General features: G+C 42.5%; 1 protein-coding gene across 1 annotated transcript in view; it reads right to left on the bottom strand.

Annotated features, from left to right (window-relative positions):
* Nucleotides 1-2,934: 2,934 nt before the first annotated feature.
* ABCB7 (ATP binding cassette subfamily B member 7) overlaps nt 2,935-19,504 on the bottom strand; it is a 41,314-nt gene continuing 24,744 nt past the window's right edge. Inside the window, exons 7-16 of the mRNA XM_027738836.2 lie at nt 18,985-19,073; nt 18,803-18,890; nt 18,023-18,197; nt 16,440-16,597; nt 15,745-15,908; nt 15,451-15,580; nt 14,799-14,970; nt 11,150-11,253; nt 9,678-9,785; nt 2,935-7,273 (exon numbers count right to left, since the gene is read on the bottom strand). Coding sequence (XP_027594637.1) covers nt 7,055-7,273; nt 9,678-9,785; nt 11,150-11,253; nt 14,799-14,970; nt 15,451-15,580; nt 15,745-15,908; nt 16,440-16,597; nt 18,023-18,197; nt 18,803-18,890; nt 18,985-19,073 — 1,407 coding nt within the window. The 3' untranslated portion in view covers nt 2,935-7,054. The remainder of the gene's footprint in view (nt 7,274-9,677; nt 9,786-11,149; nt 11,254-14,798; nt 14,971-15,450; nt 15,581-15,744; nt 15,909-16,439; nt 16,598-18,022; nt 18,198-18,802; nt 18,891-18,984; nt 19,074-19,504) is intronic.

Here is a 19,504-nt window from a genome sequence, read left to right on the forward strand (position 1 = left end):
TTTCCTCCAGTTTATAGACAGGAAATGTTTTAGGGAGAATTACAGGCCAGATATAGGAAGAGGGAGGAAGAAGAGGCAGAGAGCAAAGTAAGGTCACATCTGAGGAGAAGTGATTATGCCCAGCTCCAGGAACACCCCTGCAGCAGCCGCCCTTACACGAGGCCCAGATCAGTATTCAGAGTCTGCAGTCAGGGGACTGAATGTAGAAATCTTCCTTCTCCACTAACCCAAGCTCAATGCTCTGAATTTCTCTTCCTCTGACATTTAAATACTGTAAAATATTGTTAAAACAAAAAGTCACTGCATTGTACAACTTCAGGTCATTAATTTTTTAGCCTGGAAATGTAGCAAACACTGTGTGTGTGTGTTACCAGCACAGACCTTGTGTGGGCTTTGAAATGAACCAATTCGCACAAAGCAGAAGTAACAACTCCAGCCTAAAATACTTGTGCCTTGTGCTCTCCCCCCTCCACTGGATCCTGCCAAATATCCTGCAATCCCATCTCAAGTAACAGCATCGACATGCGATGTCACTCATCACCTTTTGCAGATTCTGCAAACATTATTTTCCCCAGGAAGCATTCCCTGGTTTAAATTGTAAATAAGCTGAATCTTTTATCTGTGTTTTTCAAAAGCCAGGGAGTTTTTCAAATCGCTGGAGAAATAAAGATTTTTACACCCCTGTGTGAAAGCACATGAACATGTATTTCCATGCTTTAAATTCACAGCCCATTCCATAATTACTGCATAGGCTGGAAACATCCCCTCCCAATTACAGACTGACCTACAGACTGACCTTCACGTTCCATTTTCTCTGACGAGTGTAAAATGGAAACTTTTCATCTGTTCAACCTCTACTTTTCTAAATATTTGTTGGTGTGTGCACAAGGCACTCAAATCTTCAGCTGACACTTGCAGAGCACTGACAACACACTCAAAAGGACACCAGAGCACCTGATGCATCCAGCTCAAGCTCTTTCTTCCTCTCCATAATGGAGGAGAAAAACTTCTCTCCTTTTCCCTCTCCAGCACAAGACTGGGACATTTACAAGTTTACATTGGTGTGACTTAAATGCTTTACTTGGCAATTTTGTAAATGGCTACAAAGCATTAAAAACTGGAAATGAATGTGGGGGAGCAGAAATGTTTCAGGATTCTTCCAGCTTTGGGGATCCTGTTTTCAGTTCGGCCTGAATATACCAGTAAAGCATTTTTGCTCTTCTCCTTTTCATTAATGCACTGTGCAACTTAGTACAACTGACACTTCTCATCTGAGGGAGATCCCACACCCCAGCCTGCAGACCTGCCTCCATAGAAGTCCTCTCTCAGGCTTTCTGCTGGTTTTCCAGGATGGATAAAGTTCATGGCTTTTCCCCGAGTTTACCCCCAACATCTGCAGAAACAGATCAAAAGTCACACAGCAGGAATTTAAAAAGATATTTTTCGAGGACTAACCATTTAAGGGTTTTCTTATAAAGACATCGAATTTATACAGTAGCTGAATTTTTCAATATCTGTTCTAGACATTAATATATCATTTAGGATTTACCACCTCCACCATTCCATCGATGAGATGGCCATTCCACTAATAAAACACCTATACACTGCAGCACTGCCACATCACAACACTTCAAAAACCATGCAGGTATTGTTTTAAAAGAATGCCCTGGCTCCTTCCCAGAATCACAACAAACTCCTCAGTGTGCTGTAAGAAAGCATCCAGTGCCACCAACCCTCCTGCAGTGCCACCAAACCTCCCGTCCTGTGCAAAGCTGAAATGATGAGCCCCAGCAGATCCCAGGACTAAAGGTTGGGAAGACAGTTCAGATGCTCGATGCACCAAAATAAACATAACTGGCAAGTTTTGACTGGGAAGCAGCACATAATCCACAGAATAGTGAATTGTCATTTCTGCACCCACTGTTTGAGCACCAATGGGATGTTCAACGAGCATAGTAACCTCAGGGTTATTCCTAACTTATGTGAAGATTACCAAAAGCTGGATTTGCAATTACTGTTTTCCTTGATGCAGACATGCAACTCAAATTAGCACTAACAGAAGTTACAGGTATACATGAAGAAAAAGCCCCAAATATATTCCTATTAGAGCTCTTTCCCCTTAAAAATCAATGACTTGTTTTGTCAGTAACATTTATGGAGCATTCCTGCAGTATCACTTCAAGATTTAAAGACAGAGCAAATGAACTCTTAGAGACAACAGCTGGGAGTTCATCCAGTCAGACTTGAAAAACCCCAGGCTGCTCAAGGATCTTACATCCAGCCAGCCAGCCAGCCATCTATCCCAGACATACCATCCCCTGTACATGATGACAGCAGGACCTGTGGCTGTTGTAGCTCAAATCAAATACAGTGCAGTGCACTAGAAGAATGATCAACATTACATGTAGATAGTTAATAATAACAGCAGCATTTCTTGCTTTCTGCTTTGAGTTTGAGCTGCTTAAAGCAGAAACCCAGGCAGTGATTACAGACAATGTCATGTCAAGGGCTCAAGTAGATTCTGAGAACTGCTCTATTTCTACTGATCACAAGTTGAGAGTTTACATTTATAAAAATAGTGTTTACAGTAAGAAACAGTCAAGCTTCTCTCAAGTATGTTCATTCCCATCGGTGTGATGCAGAAACACGAGCCCTTGTCCTGTTCTTACAGTGCCACACACACAGTGCAGGGGATGGAAAAGCTGAGTGGGAGCAGAACTGAGGTGCACTCTGTGAACTTCCCTTTCTGATGGATCACCTGGAATTCAGTCACCTTGTGCCACCCCACACCCCTGTGAGTGGTTACCAGCCCCAGCAGCACCACCAAGCACTACAAACAGCTGCTGGTACTAAGACCCACATTCCACAGCAGTGAGTGACTGTTTTCTCTGGGAATTGCAGCAAAGCCACAGAACCATTGTGACAGGACACCCATTTCTATTCACAAAGATAAATCCTTTATTTACTAAGAATTATCTATACACAGATGAAGGACAGGAGTCAGAGTAAGGAGTGTTCCAGCAGAAGGGTTACACAGTCTGATCTCAACTGAGCTTTCTGTGTTGTTCTGTCATCTTCCTGTACAATGTAAATTATACACCTCCATTCTAAAAAGAAACTTGAACACCATTTAAAATCTCAGTGTTGAGATGTAGGTAACTAATACTCCATGGAACAGAACAGCTGAGATAACCTGAGGGATCATCTGCAAGGAGCAAATTGTGAACATCCATTTGGAAAAAGCACAACAACCTGCCTACAAATCACTCATTAAGTTTTCTAACTTGGAGGTTAAAATAGCCAAAATGTTGTTTGTTGTGACTTCATATCCCGTGTCTAGTAAGTTCTTACGTGGAAATTAGAATTGAATTCTGTAAGTTCACAGTTAACAGATCACTACACACTGCAAGAAGCAGCCCCTTTTTAATGTCCATTTTCCATAAACACATTTCCTTTAAAAACGGAAAATGAAGGAAAAAAAATTATATGGCTTTTCCACACTAAAACTGCAGATAAAGATTTTATAATGGGAGTAGATTACTTGAATTTTGAAAAACAACCAACTACAAGTCCAGAATATGAAAAGCTGCTGTTTAGAAAATGATGTCCCAGTTTACAGTGGAGCAGAATTACCAAGATCCACAGAGGCTGGGAGAGAGCTCCAAAATCAATCTGTTTTCTCTGTAAGGCTTTTCCAAGAGATGCCACGTAGACTGTCCCAAGGGTCAGTGTGCCACAGTGAGTTTCTCCAAAGCCAAGGCTCTCCCATTCAGTGTTTCAAACATCTGCTTCAATGGTGGCACTTTGGAGTCATAGTGCAGGAATAAAAATTCAAAATAAAAATAAAATTAAAAAAAGAAAGCAGACGTTTGACTTTGTAGCAGACAGGAGACTCACCAAGTGTTGTTTCTGCTTCTCCACAGCAGTTCACTCCAATACAGCCACCACCAAGCCAGGAATGCTCATCCAGCAACTCCACAACACGGGAAGTTTTCAGTCATCTGCAGAAACTCGCTGCAGTTCTTTAAGAAACGTGTTCTACCGTATGAGCAGCCTCTTGCTTTAGGAAATGCCTTTGTTCAGAGTTCCCTCCTGTCGTTCCGTTTGCTCAAAGCTGGACAGAGCTGCAGCACATCCACTGGCATCGGAAGGGTGGCAGAGACAGGCAATGGCCTCGGAGCTCCATCAAACCCGCACAGATTTAGACAAACACTGAGCATTCCTGGCACTTACCAACTGAAAACAGTCCTCATTCCACACCTGTACTGCCCAAGACTCTGAGTCCTTGCAAAGCCCATTCCCAGTGATAAAATCCATCAGGTTTCATCTGAAATCGGTCCCTCACAAACACAATCAAACTTCGCATTCAAACAGCTTTTGGCTCCGGACATCTCACAGACCATTCCTGATCCTGAGTGTTCTGTAGGGACCTGCTGGGAAGTCCAGGCCCTGCAACAGGGAAAACTGTTCACTGAGAAAAAACCTTTCCCTGCATCTCTCAGACCAGAGACATTGTTAGTCCTTGTGCCAGAAGAAAAAGATCTTAGGATTGAAATATTCCTATTTACAACCTTTGCCTGTTCCCTGCTGCATGAACAGCAGACAGATTAGTTAATTCCAAAAATGAGTTCTTGCAGGGTAGTTTCAATAAACTTTTGCTGTTTCTGGCAGCTGGAACATAATTGCACCTTTACAGTCCCCTCACTGCTGTCAGCTAAACCAGGAGACCATTAGGGAAAATAAAGGGAAGGCTGTAAGCTGGAATTCTGCACTGCCACTACATTAACAGGACTTCACTTTGCTTCTGCACTCCAAGGTTGAAAATTAAAGTACACTTTTAAAATCATTTTTAACTGCAGACTGATGCCCGGTTGGGTTTTTTCACCCATCATTTTAAAAGAGAGAAAATTAATAACTAGCAAAGGTTTCGCTCCTTTTAAGTTACTGTTCCTATATTTAGTTGCAGGGGAGGGTATAACACAAAAAAATAAATGCTATTTGCAATTAAATTTCCAGAAGCACCAAATTCAGCCCTTCCCTAGTGCCCACACTGAGAAACCTTGCATCTGATTTACAAACGTAATTACATCAGTGTAATTATACTGGTGTAATTCCCCAGAAATAACAGTTATTTTTCAACATCCAAGAGAAAGATTTTAATTCTTGAATTCAACATGAAGAATTACACCAGAATAGCTTGTGCTAAATAGAGATGGTGAATTTCCCTGAAGAGACATGGCCTAAAAATAGAGTGCTGTTGTGGTGGGCTGGCCCTGGCTGCACACTGAGTGCCCACCAAACCCACTCCATCCCTGCCCTCCTCAGCTGGGCAGGGAGAGGGAACATATGGAAAGGCTCCTGAGTTAAGGACAGGGAGAGATCACCCAGCAATTACTGTCATGGGCAAAACACTCAACTCAGGGAAACTCACTGAATTTACTGCCAATTAGAAGTCTGAGTTGGGTAATGAGAAAAAGAAACCAAATTTTAAAACACCGTCCTCCCACCCCTCCCTTCTTCCTGGGCTCAACTTCACTCCCACATTCTCCACCTCCTTGCAGGTGGTGCAGGGGACAGGGAATGGAGGCTGTGGTCAGTTCATCACGTTGGCTCTGCTGCTCCTTCCTCCTCACCCTCCTCCCCTGCTCCAGTGTGTCCTTCCCACGTGTCTGCTTGCCACGGGGTCAGTCCTTCAGGCACAGGCTGCTCCAGTGCGTGTCTTCCATAGGATTACATGTCCTGCCAGGGCCCTGCTCCAGCATGGGCTTCCAAAGAGGTCCCAGCCTCCTCTGGACAAATCCTCCTGCACCAGTGTGGGGTCCTCCATGGGCTGCAGGTGCATCTCTGCTCCACTGCCTGGAGCTCATCCTCCCCTCCTTCCTCCCTGAGCCTGGTGCCTGCAGGGCTGTTGCTCTCACATATTCCCACTCTTCTCTCCAGCTGCAGTTGCTCTTACACTTACAAGCTTTTCCCTCCCTTCCCAAATACATTATCCCAGCAGTGTGTTATCCCATTGCTGGTGAGCTCAGCCTTGGTCAGCAGTGGGTCCATCATGGACGTCTGGGATTGGCTCTGCCAGACACAGGGGAAGCTTCTGGCACCTTCTCACAGAAGCCCCCACTGCAGCCCCCCCCAGACCCAATACACCCACAGTGTCCTGCAGATCCCAGACACTGAGGTTTCCTGCCACTGGAGAAGTTTGGGCTGTTGAAATGAGGAGATTATTATAGCAATGCTTTCAGCATTATCCAGGTCATTTTCTCATACATTAATGAGATAATAGAAATTTATGGAAGTCTTTATTGAATCTTAATTGCTCCCTAAGACCATGACTGAATTAGAAAGAGCAACTGCCTTCTGCCTCAACTACTACAGCAGATGCTGAGGATACAGAATCCTAAACACAGATTTTTTCATTTTTCACTTAAAAATACTATTAGTTTTCCTTTAGAATGATACCAATTCATTTCCTGATAGTGCCGTACAAAAGGTGCTTCTGAAGGGTGAGATGGATAATTCCAATATTTAGTTTGCTACTAGAAGCCTCTAATGTTTTGTTGAGGCTTTTCTTATTCTTTACGAGGAAGAACATTTTAAACCAGACCACCACTGAAGAATTTAAATGGCATCTTCCTCACTAGCAAATGAGTTCAAATTAGCCCAATTACAATTAAAACATGACATATTTATCAACCATTAATGATGACAAATAATGTAAATCAAGGACAAATCTGTTTACAATTTAATAATCCACATCAAGCGACTACCAGGAGAATTTACCAATACCTAAAAATTGCCATAAATTACACTCTTAGTTGGGAAGTTTAAAGTTTTTGAAAAGCCCAGCTCTTGCAAATGCCACTGAATATTACAGATTTCTAAAGATGCAAAAATAGAACTCCTTTGGTTGAAATTATGTCCCTCTGTGAAACTGTAAAACCCAAAAACTGCAAACCCCAGAAGTTTTTGAATGCTGACTTAAAAACAAGAGCTGCATTTCACTGTATTCTTGTGCATTTTCAACCTGCTATCCAAGACTGATCCAGGGTCGTTCTCAGCATGAACAGTTCCCACAGCCTTTCACGCTATTCATAATTTCTTCTTCCAGCTTCTTCCTCTCCTCCTCTTTGGGTGTCCGGTTATTCCTCTCCTCCCAGCTGGGACTGCTGTGACTGTGGAGCACTTTGCTGCTCTGTGTGTGCCACATTTCAGAGTAGAGGTTGCCGGGACTCGCGAGGAGCTCTGTGTGTGTGCCACGTTCCGCCACCTTACCCTGCAAAACAAGGAGCAGGTCAGGAATCCACATTACCAGATCTTCAGGAACACGCCAACACATGGACCACAACTGCACAGTATAGATTAGAGCAGTTATTAATGACAAGGAGCTTGGGACAGCACGGCAAGACTGAATGCACAGTTCACTCAATAGCATATCACACTGAAAACATGGAGCTGTGCTCTTCCCAGACTTAAAGAAATGGGAATCTATTGTCCATCTGGGCAAAATTTAAAGCCCACCAGCATGGAAACTTTTACTATCTAAAATAGAAGAGCTACCTAAAGTAAACAGGGACCTCTATATGAGGAGCAAGGTGCAAAAGCCACACGGATGTACCAAAACAAACACCTATTTGTTTTTGCTCAGTAACAAACACACGGGAAGAGGCTAAAAAAAAGAGCAAAGAGAGAGGGATTTGTACTAGACAAGCGAAGCACATTTAAAATCAAATCCTGGAAACAATTAGTGTAAACCGTGCTTTTATGGGTGCTCCTGTGCCCCTGCAATGGCCACCACGACAATGGCCTCAGCAGTTCAGTTCATCTGGGCTGTTCTCAAGGGGAAGATGATTTACTGACTATCACTGTGGAAATGGGAAGGAAGAGCTGGAGAGGAGAACTCAAGGGAACTCCAACTTTACAGACAGAGAAACACCACCACTCTTCAAAAAACCAGACTGATCTTTTCACTACCTCCTTGTGACAGCTGCTGATGGATATGTTGGGAAAAAATGTGGGTCTTGGCACTTCCATTAGTAGTTATGCCGGTGGAATCTGAACAAAAAATGTGATCAACAGAACTGCAGAATTTACTTAAAACCTTCAAGGGGTTAATGTGGAGCTCATTGTAGTAGAGACCAGGCTTTTGAATTATGGTGCTTTTTTTAATAACTCTTGACCAGTCATCAAAAATGCACCTTCTCTGTTCAGCCCCACAGTGTTTAGATCTGCATCATTACTATGCTGTTTACTCACTCAGGAATGATTCTGGTTTTACCTCAGCAAAGGTGCTGGAGTTGTGATTCCGTGATTGCCATGGCTAAGCAAAACCAGTCCCGACCATCCTGTCTCCTCCCTGCTCCTGAGCCTCCTCCTGTGGCTGCCCCAGGTCAGCGCTGCAGGGCCTCGGGGGCCGTGGGGCACTGCCTGCCCCATCCCCAGTCCCACCAGCAGCCCTCAGGAAAGGCAGCACCCCGGCTCTTTTACAGTTCGAGGCTGTGCTTTCATTTTTAATGTAACAGTTACACTCTAACACAAAACACACTCTTAGCAAGCTGTGAAAACTTGCGTCGAAAACAAAAAGCTGCAGATCGCCTTGTGACACATTAAAAACACTTGCAAGATGTTTTAACGTGCAGTTGGATAAGGGATACACCTTAGGAAAGGATTTTCAGCAAAAGCTGAAAAAACAAAGCAGATCAAAACTGAATAAAAACTCCATGGAGCACTGCAAGTGATTTATTCCACTACTTCATTCTGAGATTCATATAAAGCTGAGATTTGTGTAGCAAAAATAGTCATGAATGTCACCATTTCATAAGAGTTTGTTCTAATTCCCCATGAAACCACTGAATGTACTGTAGGAATAATTTATTTGCTTTTAGATGTGTATTTTAAGTCACTAAATACACCTATGATCACAAGCATATAAATAGCAACTGATAAAAATGAATGCAAAGATAAATTTAACATCTATTATCAGCAGATTAGAGCATTGTACTTTCAGCATTATCAGTTAAAAGAGTAATTATGAAGTTATCATAAGGACATTTGTTTATTTTAAATCTCTTGCCAGGTATAGGTAACAGAGAAGCAAATGGACTTTGGACACACTGAGCATGAGGTAACAGCTCAATAGTGGTATTAGCAAATTAAATGTTGAAATTTATTGTTTTTTTCTTAGAAGAGAAAGGGAATAATCACATTTTTCTACAGGTACAACAGAGAATGGTGCTCAGATTTATAACATAATTAGGTTGAACAATCCTGCAGTCGTTCTATCTGCATGGAAACAGAACATGCTGTCCTGTCTCTTCCCATTGAAATAAAAAAATGGATGTATGTGAAAAATAGACGCTCACTGAGCGACGAGAGTGAAGCATAAATTGGGGGAACACTTTAGTAAATTCATCTGACAGAAGCATGTAATAAATTAGATCAAAACCACACAACAGTGAGCCATAAAAAATAACAACATACGAGAGAGTCACACGTGCAAGTTTGTGAAGAGAAACGTATAAAAAGCCAAGCTTGAGCTAGAACTTTCCAACATGGCTCACTTCCAAAGAAAGAGCTTTCAGCACCTCAGTGGGAGTGTGATAATTCAAAGTGGACACAGAGAGTTCCTAAAGCAAACACTGCCTGGCTGTGGAAGCCCCACACCCCAGGGGATCCCTCACCTGATCCAGCACGATGATCTCGTCGGCATCCACCACCGTGGACAACCTGTGAGCAATGAAAATCGACGTGCGGTGCTTCACCATGGCCCTCATGGCCTTGAGAATGTTCTGCAAGATTGGAACACAGACAAACTCTTACACACTCCTGGGTGGCATGAGGAGAAATAAAATGCTGCTGGAAACATGCAAATTACTGTAAATAAGTTTTGAGAAACACTTCTGGTACTGCTACAGCTTCATAATAACAAACAGCCACAAGCATCTACCAAAGAAACAGAAGAGTCCCAAGCATGAAATATCTGTGGTTCTGATAAAGCCTCAAACTGCAAAAAAAAAAAAAAAGCTTGTATTCACAGAAAAACACAGCTATCCCCAGGGACAAAGGGAGAGACAGGTCACTAGATTTAAGGAAAACCTTCTCATGGAGCATGGTACACAAGCAACAAACAGCAGTAAAAGCATCTGAAAATAACTCATCATCATCATCATAATAATACTTTCCAATGAAAGTTAAAGGAAAAATCCCCCTCAATGTCATGCCAAGGTGGAATATAAAGTTAAAGTAATCCTGGGAATCATCTATCTATGCAGTGAGCACTCTGCTATCTTCCCAAACCACATTCCTCTGCAAGGAGCACTGACTGGGAATTTGTGCCCTCACTATCGTCAGTGAAGTGTCCTCTTCAGTTCCCTGAAAACTTTCTTTTTTGTCAGAAAACATTTCTATTTCCAGGCACGGTCTTGTGGAAAGGGCTCACTTGCATTTGCTGCCTTTCAAGTGCATTTCTGCTGTGAAATTTTCAGCTTTGCTTACGACTCTTGCAATAGATAGAGGAAAACAAGAGAAAGAGTCCACGTGCTGTTCTGCAGAACTGTGTTATGGACATTGCTGGTCCACGAGGGAGCTGTGCTACATTTCAGTGCTGTGCTATATGGATCTACAGTTCATACTCTGATTTCTTTGTATCTGGAAAATGAAAGTAATGTAGTGAGTACAGGTCAATAAATTCGCTCAATAATCTGCATAAGTGAACACAGCCACATCTTAGCTCTAGTCCTTGATGACACTAGTTCAGGAAATTACTGCTGGGGCTGAGGGTTTTGTGCTTAAACTAAGATGTTGTTATGAAGCCTTGATGCAGTTCCTGTCACAGTGTCACAACATCCATGTCACAGCCCTTCCTGGGAAACGAACACCAGCACTGCAGGTCACACCTATCTGATCTGCATCTCAGAAAGATGCTGCACAACAAACAAGAGGTTTTCTGTCCTGCATTATGTCACAATTATTTATAAGACATTTTTAAAGGAAGTTAGATGTCATCTAAACACCTTTTCAAGTGGATTGGAAAGCTTCACACTTTAAGACCACCTGAACAGAATTCTTTCTGAGAGGAAAAGAACAGGGGAAAAGTATTGGAATCAGACACCATTGCACCACTTAAATTTTAGAATTTTTTATCCCAATTTACCTCTTCTGTAATTGAATCTAAAGATGATGTGGCTTCATCATAGAGAAAAATATGTGGGTCCTTTAACATTGCTCTAGCAATTGCAACTCTTTGTTTTTCTCCACCTGAATGAGGGGGAAGAGGGGGAAAAAGAAAAAAAAAAGTTAGAATTGTGACGGTGTAAATTCAACAGCAGATGTGACTTTTGAGGGTTGGTTTTTGGGTTTTTTCTTTTTTTTAACAGACATCATAGTTACTGCTGACAAAGGCCTGACATGTTACATAAGATACCACACAAGTTCCTGCTCCCTGGTGATTCAGGATTGCTTATCCTTCTGAAAAAGGACAGAGAACTATTTTGTATCTGCTCTAAGGCAGGAGCTTGGCCTAGGTCAGTACCAGTGCTGTACAGCTGGTCACTCTGTACACCTGGAGCATGAGCCCTTTTCCCTGGCCTGAGCTCTGCACACACAAACCCTGTTTCCTCTCCCAAACAACCAGTGCTCTGTCCATGCTGCTGCACTGCATTTCATGCATCTTGCTCACACATTGTGTCTTTCAGGTCTCTCCTTGATATTTATCTGACTTTGCACTCCACGATGGTAAATGTCATTCAAGAACACAGTTAGTGTGGCACTGGAAACCACCTTCAGTCTGCACTCTACAGCCTGTTGGTTTCTGGTGTAACCCAGTTTCAGACTAGTTTCCCTTCCTTCAAAATTCTTACAGCCAACATCTACTCAAGAATAACTCGGGGCAACTTTTACAGACAGGAAAACAGGTGCATTTGAGAACTTAAAATCTGCTAAACATTTGGTATGCGATGCATACACGTCACATTTGTGCACTTGTCCTCTTTTGTTTTACTCAAGACTTCAAAACATTCCATTTAATACCATTATATCCTTGTTAATGTTCCATTCCTATCAGGAGAGAACATGCTTTCATAAACCATTTAAAGGGCTGATGGAAATGCTGCAGTTCACATTTTAGACTGTCTTTGGCAGAACTCAGAGCAATTAGAACTGTACAATTTACTCAGTCTATTTTAATGTGCTCTTCCTCCCTCTCCTTTACAGCATGTTCAGAACTCACAGCTTGACAATATCCATGTTTGAAAGACATACTGCAACAACAAAAACCCTTTCATTTGTAGCACATCCTTATTTCATGCTCTTCCCCATTCACACTCAGGACAGCAGCACATTAACAGTTCCATTCATGGAGGCAGGGGTTTGGCTCTGTCTATCACAAATCTATTAGAAAACACTGATATGGATTCTACTTGGAAAAGCCCAAACAATTTGGTTTTCACTCTGTACTGTCAATGAATCAATCACTGAGACCACTAGGAACTGCACTAAATGCAACTAAAACCTTGCTTTTCCATCATGCACATAAAACACCTGGATTTCAAAGAGGACCCTTCAATTCACAGGTCTTTCACCCCCACTATTTCTGCCACAAAATACTATTTAAAAACAAGACATAAATCAGGACTTTGTGCTTTCCTTAGACCAGAAGTATACGAAGCCTCAACCAACTTAAAAAACCCCCCAAGAACAACAAACCAGATGCAGAAATTAATCCTTTATAGGAGTAGAAATTAAACTTTTATAGGAATTTAGGGAGCCATTCTACTATTCAGAAAACTAGAGATTCCAAGTAACAGATGCCATATTTTTATAGAGCTACTGAAGGACCTCAAAGATTTTCATTTGGTATCTCCAATCCTCAGAACAGCTTAACCCCTCCTGAGAGCACTAGCCCAGGACTCCTGCAGCCTGACTGCACACATTCCTGAAGCTTGGTTACTACTGTTATTTGCCAATGCTCATCTAACTGCTGAAAATAAGAAAGTGAAGCTGCTATTTCAGTGGCAGATACTCACTCTAAGCTCTTTTTCTGTCCCCAAGGAATTCCATTGTCTTTCTCCTAAGTATTTTACATACTCTTATTTTCCTTAAATACAAATAAAGCAGGAAAAGAACACATTTCCACACTTCCTTTCACTTTCTAAACACACTTTTGTTGAAGCACCGGCAGATGGGTGTTTATGACCATCACAGTGGCAGCACAAAACGAAGGATGGAGTAAAGGCAGAACCCATTTTCAGACAGGCTCCATTACAGGAGTCTCGAGGCCAGAAGGGAGCTCTGACATACCCACACACAGTGCTCCAGATTTAGAATGGGACATGGAATCATGGAACTGTCCAGGCTGGAAAAGCCCTCTGAGCCCACTGAGTCCAACCATTCCCCCAGCACTGGAAGGCCACGTCCCCAGTGCCACATCCACACAACTTTTAAATCCCCTCGGGGTGGGGACTCTGCCACTGCCCTGGGCAGCTGTGCCAGGCTTGGACAACCCTTTGGGTGAAGAAATTCTCCCGAAAATCTAATCTAAACCTCAACACAAGGTTAAGGCTTTGAGCAACCTGATCTAGTCCCTGCTCAAAGCAGGGGGGTTGGTCTAGATGATTTTTAGAAGGTCCCCTTCAACACAAACCATTCTATGCTTTTACAAACACCAAGACATTTCAAATCTATTGTTAGTCAAATCCTCTTTCTAGAAATTACTAGTGTGGGAAGACAGGCATCTCATTCTCTCCAGTTCTGCCAGTACCTATTTTGTATCCTTCTCTTCCCTCACCCAGATTTGTGCTTCACATCTCTTATTTCCCCTGTCCCCTTCCCTGTATTCCCCTTCAGCTGCCAGGCACACTGTTCTGGGGACAGGCTGTAACTCTGATCTGCTGTTACAAAGAGACCAGGACTCCTGATTGCAGCAGCTGCAGAGTAAGAAACACCACACAGAGCTGTCCCTGCACCAGGCAGGACTTCTGCTGCACCCCCTGCACCCTCTGCTCCTGCCCTTCAGCACGAACAGGGCTCAAAGCACACACGCAGAAAGTTCCCCCTTTTATGCCACTAGCCAGATTATGAGAAAGAGCATTTTTACATAGATGCATATCCATGCTTACATATCATCTCACACAACAATATCCCCTGAAAATATACTCCTTTAAATAGCTTGCAAACTCCAGCTGCCTTACACTGTGGATCTTCGTATTAATATTTAGCTTTTATAGTTATGTTTTTTGGGCCCCTCACTATGAGGACATTGAGGGGCTGGAGCATGTCCAGAGAAGGGAACAAAGCTGGGGAAGGGGCTGGAGCAGCTGAGGGAGCTGGGGGGGCCCAGCCTGGAGCAAAGGAGGCTCAGGGGGGACCTTCTGGCTCTGCAACTCCCTGACAGGAGGGGGGAGCCGGGGGGGGGGGCTGGGCTCTGCTCCCAGGGAACAAGGGACAGGAGGAGAGGGAATGGGCTCAAGTTGCACCAGGGGAGGTTCAGGTTGGATATCAGGAAAACCTTCTTCACTGAAAGAGTGGTCAAACAATGGCACAGGCTGCCCAGGGCAACAGTGGAGTCACCACCCCTGGAAGCATTCAAAAAGCGAGTGGACGTGGCACTTGGCACTACAGTTCAGTGGGCATGGTGGGATTTAATCAAAGGGTGGACTTGATGATCTTGGAGGTCTTTTCCAACACTACTGATTCTGTATCATAAGGTAAATAAGCTAAAAGCAAGTCTGACTGAGGAATAAACTCTGCATCAAACTTTGGGGCAGCAAAAGGGATATAAAGAACTTGTGTGTTTGAGATCCTACCTGAGAGTTTGAGGCCTCGCTCCCCGACCTGGGTGTTGTATCCATTGGGCATCCTCAGGATGGCATCGTGGATCCCTGCCAGCCTGGCCACCCCGTACACCTCCTCGGGGCTGGCCCCGGTGTTGCCGTAGAGCAGGTTGTAGTAGATGGTGTTATGGAAGAGAACAGCATCCTGCAGGGGTGGAAAGAACATTTCAAATAAGAAACCATGACAAAACTGTCCCCAAACTATGAAAGAAATCAATACAGAACAGCTTATATTTTTCTACAAAGCCTGAATGTTAAAGGGTTTGGGGAAATTTCTTTCCCCAAATATGGGATTAATACATTTTGTGTCCTAAATATGTATGTCACGCACAGTTTCACCACTTTGCTAACTCATTATGGGTGGTAATCAACTATAAAGCTAAATCACTTAAAGCTGGAAGCAGTTTCTCATGGGGAGGCTTAAACACATTTCAGAAATTGGATCTATATGATGATGCACATAAAAATATAATATTTCCTGGGGAAAAAAAAAACAGGCATGGTGACTTTCAAAGGAATTAAGACAACACCACTGCATTAGGATTGACCTCCAATGAACCACAGCACCAGAACACTGAGAATTACTATTGCAATGGACTGCTGGGGAGAAGGAAACATGTAATACCTGAGGTACAACTCCTATTGCCTTTCTCAGACTTTCCAAACTGACATCTTGGATGTTCTGTCCAGCAACATAAATATTTCCTTTCTGAGGTTCATAGAAACGAAATAATAATCTCACAATTGTGCTTTTCCTGGAATTGAAAAGAACTGAAGTTAATGTTACATTCTGGTTTGCCATTTACAATCTCCAATTGGAATTGATGTCACAAACAAATTATAAAAAGCAAACACAAGAAGCACTGTGTTTAAGAAACTAAATTCTGCATTGATTGGCATATTTAGTCCATTTACCCACCCTGACCCACTACCTCCTACAATGGCCACTTTCTTTCCTGCAGGGACTTCAAAGGACACTCCAGAAAGGACTTTCTGCCCCTCAAGGTACTCGAAATGCACATTATCAAAGGCGATGGCAGCAGTCTGGGGGGTGATCTGCAGGGGGGGAGCCAGCTCTTTGTCCTGTTAAAAGAAGAGTTCCACCTTATCTGCTGCCCAGAAACTATCTCCAATGATTCAACAGTCCATTCCCAGCTCAGAAAAAGGCAAACAGCCACTCCAGCTTGGATATGTGGAAAATAATTATCATTTGCTGCACAAGTGACATTGGTTTGCTCACCCTTTCCCCCAAAGGAGGCAAAAATTTCTGCTGTGAACACTCTGCCTCACAACTTCTTTTGCAATAATAAATTCTGCATCATTAATTACCAGTAAAAATTCAAGCACGAGGCATGAATACTTAAATAAAAAAAAAAATCTCAATACAAACACAGCTTCCATGAAACAACTTTTGCTTCTCTGCAGGAAAAATACTCAACTGCTATTGCAGTAACTGCACCTAAAGAGGAAGCAGAACAGCATCCTTACACAAAACTACTCATTCATGAATAGAAATTAAACCTGGAAGGTAAGAAAATGGGATGAAATGATGGCATTGCCAAAAACAGCCCTATTAAATACCCAGATATTTTAGGAAAATAAGCTACTACTTACTTTAATTTTGGTATCTACACTGAGAAGTGTAAACAAGGTATTCATATCTATAAGTGCTTGTCTTGTCTCTCTGTATACTGTTCCCAGGAAGTTTAGGGGAAGAGAAAGCTGGAACAGCAATCCATTCACCATTACTAGATCTCCAACAGAAAGGCTGCCTTAAGACAAAATGGATGTGAGAGAATAAGGAGACTTGAAGGGTTGTCTTGTCAGGAAGTACCAAAAGATTCAAAAAAATAATGAAGTCAATCAATTCTAGTTTCTTTCACCCCATTTCTAAACCTATATGTTTAAATAGCAAACAAAACCCATTCCCAGAAGATCAGATTTTATATAGGAAGGTGCTTGAAATGAATGGCAATGTCTGTGTGGATTTCACTTTAAAAAAGATAAAACAGCACTGGAAAATAAGGCAAGCAGCATATAAAACATCAGATTGTGCAGTTGTAAATTCCACAGAGAGAAACATAAAGGGGCCTAAATAAGTTAGAAGGGGAGCAGGTAATATATGAGAGCACAAATCAGGAAGGACAATCTTAAGTACAATTACAGACAAATGCGACTGATAGAATTTGTCATGATCATACTATAGACACAGAGCTGCTAAAACCCACAGTGAGAACCTCTGGGCAGCTTAGTATAAACAGGTTGATGAAGGGAAAACTCAGGATGACACACAGCTAAAGGTAAGTGCCGAGTCAGTTCAGCTGAAACAGGCCCAGAAAGATGATTTAAAGCCATATTTCTACCATCCTGCTTAAAGCTATTCTAAATTTTCCTAAGAAGAGTCATGAACTGCACCTCCTGACTGATCTGTTCACAGGGTAACCCTTCTCTGCCCTGGCATCTCTTAAAAAGGGAAAAGCAGATGCAAAAAAGACCATATGGTATAAATGTCTGCCCTTTGAACTCCTCTGAACATTAACAGTGTCTAAAACATCATTATTTTTACTCTAAAACCACCTTGTTTTAGCTGAGCCTCACCTCAATACTGTAATTGAATCGTACTTTGTCTTCCTAAACAAGCAGACTTTTGTAGTAAATTAGACAAACACAGATTAAAAACCCTAACTTATGGAAACAATTGTTTGAATAATGTGCCTTATTAATCTAAGGAAAGTGAAGGACACTGGTAATAAAACTACTAGAGACAAAGCACATGAGTATATACACTTTGGGGAAAAGTCCTGAGTCTTGCCAACATGGAAAGAAAGAAGGGGAAAAACAGAGGGTCTTGGCAGAAGGCCCACAGAAGTATTTGTATGTTTAAAAGTGTCTTTCACAAGCCTTCAACAGAAACTTCCTGAAGTGACATTTTCTTGGGATCTTTCTCTAACTGCTTAACTTTTAAAATGTTTTTGATGAAATCATACTAGTTATTGCTATATATATACATATATATCATGGAATTAATAATACTACAAGAAGCAGAAACAGGCAAAACTCTTTAAGTAAAAGCTCTCAAGCAAAACCACTCAAAATAAACTATCACATCAACCACAGGTTAGTTAAAATTAACTCCTCTCTTATGGATGAATCATGGTAAAGGAGAGTCATCTTTAGCTTATAGACAGATAAGTTACCTGCAACAATGCCCTGGCTGGCAAGCACCATGATGGCCGTTAAGCCCACACTAAATATAGCGCTCTGTCCAAAGTTGAGGAGAGCTAAAGTAGAGGTAGTCTTCAGAGAGGCATTTTCATAGATCTTCAGGAACTCATCATACCGTTGGGCTTCGTATTTTTCATTATTGAAATACTACAATGTACACAAAAACGGTAAATGTGGCAGCCTCAAACATCATCAGACTGTTTGAGTTGTTACAAAATAGAGTATTAACATGCTACATGCACAGATACACACACAGCTGCTCTCCAAAAGATCTAACAACTAGAGAGAAAAGAATCAGAGAACAGGCTGAGCTGGAAGGATCAACTTCAACCCAGTTCAACCCCTGACCCTGCCCAGGACATCCCATCAATCCCACCCTGTCCCTGAGAGCATTGTCCACACCCTCCTGGAGCTCTGGCAGCCTTGGGGCTGTGCCCACTGCCCTGGGGAGCCTGGGCAGTGCCAACCACCCTCTGGGGGAAGAACCTTCAAGACTAAGTTTACATTTTGCAGAAACTGATGGTGAAGGTGATTTAGTCATGAAGGAAACTTCTCACTCTCTATTAGCAAATAGATTCTTTCAAGCCCCACTAAAACCTCCGTGCTCCTCTGTCCATGCCATGCAGTGCTCTGCAAATGAATCATGTTTAAAACCAGGCTATTGCTCTCAAGTTGTAGCCCTGTAAAAGATGAATCTTATGACTCACTGACACAAGTAAGACAAAGAGCCTGATAGTCCAGCCTGGCCTTACCTTCACAGTCTCATAGTTGAGCAGCGAGTCGATGGCAGCGTTGCCAGCGTCGTTGTCAGCCTTGTTCATCTCGATGCGGAACTTGGTCCTGCACAGGCAGGTGGGCACGGTCAGTGGGCACGGGCAGGAGCTCAGGGAGCTCAGCCTCAGTGCCCTGGGGGGGAGGGCAGGGCCTGCCTTACCTCCACTGGGTGATCCCGATGGTGAACGCTGCGTAGGCTCCCAGAGTGCCCAGGGTGACTAAAGCAAACTCGGCGCCACATTTGTAATACTGGAATATTTCAAACAAAATAAAAAGGAAAAAGTCGTAATCATTTTCAAAACTTCACTGTTGTCTCCAGCTAAGCCATTCTAATTTTGAGACAAGGGCTCTGATGGCCCCTCCCAACACAACCCCTGCTCTGAACAGCTTGAGGCTAAACAAAGGCATAAACTCAAAAGGAAAGCAGTAAGAAGGATTTAGATAAAAAGATGGGAGCGGGTGTAAATAATACTGCAAAATTATTTCTGCCACTATAAAACATAAATGCTGCTGATGTTTGTGCTGTTATCACAATTAAGTATTTCCTTCTATGCTTTTTGGGTGGATTTTGAAAGAAAGCTGAAGACTGTGGAAGAAAAAATAAGTGGCCTTGTAAGACAACTTATGAAGTGTCTTCTCTGCTTCAGAGCACATCAGGAGAGAAAAGCCCTGAGAAATTA

This window comes from Pipra filicauda, unplaced genomic scaffold (genome assembly GCF_003945595.2).
Source record: "Pipra filicauda isolate LSUMZ 115617 unplaced genomic scaffold, ASM394559v2 scaffold484_size733096_pilon, whole genome shotgun sequence".
NCBI lineage: Eukaryota > Metazoa > Chordata > Aves > Passeriformes > Pipridae > Pipra > Pipra filicauda.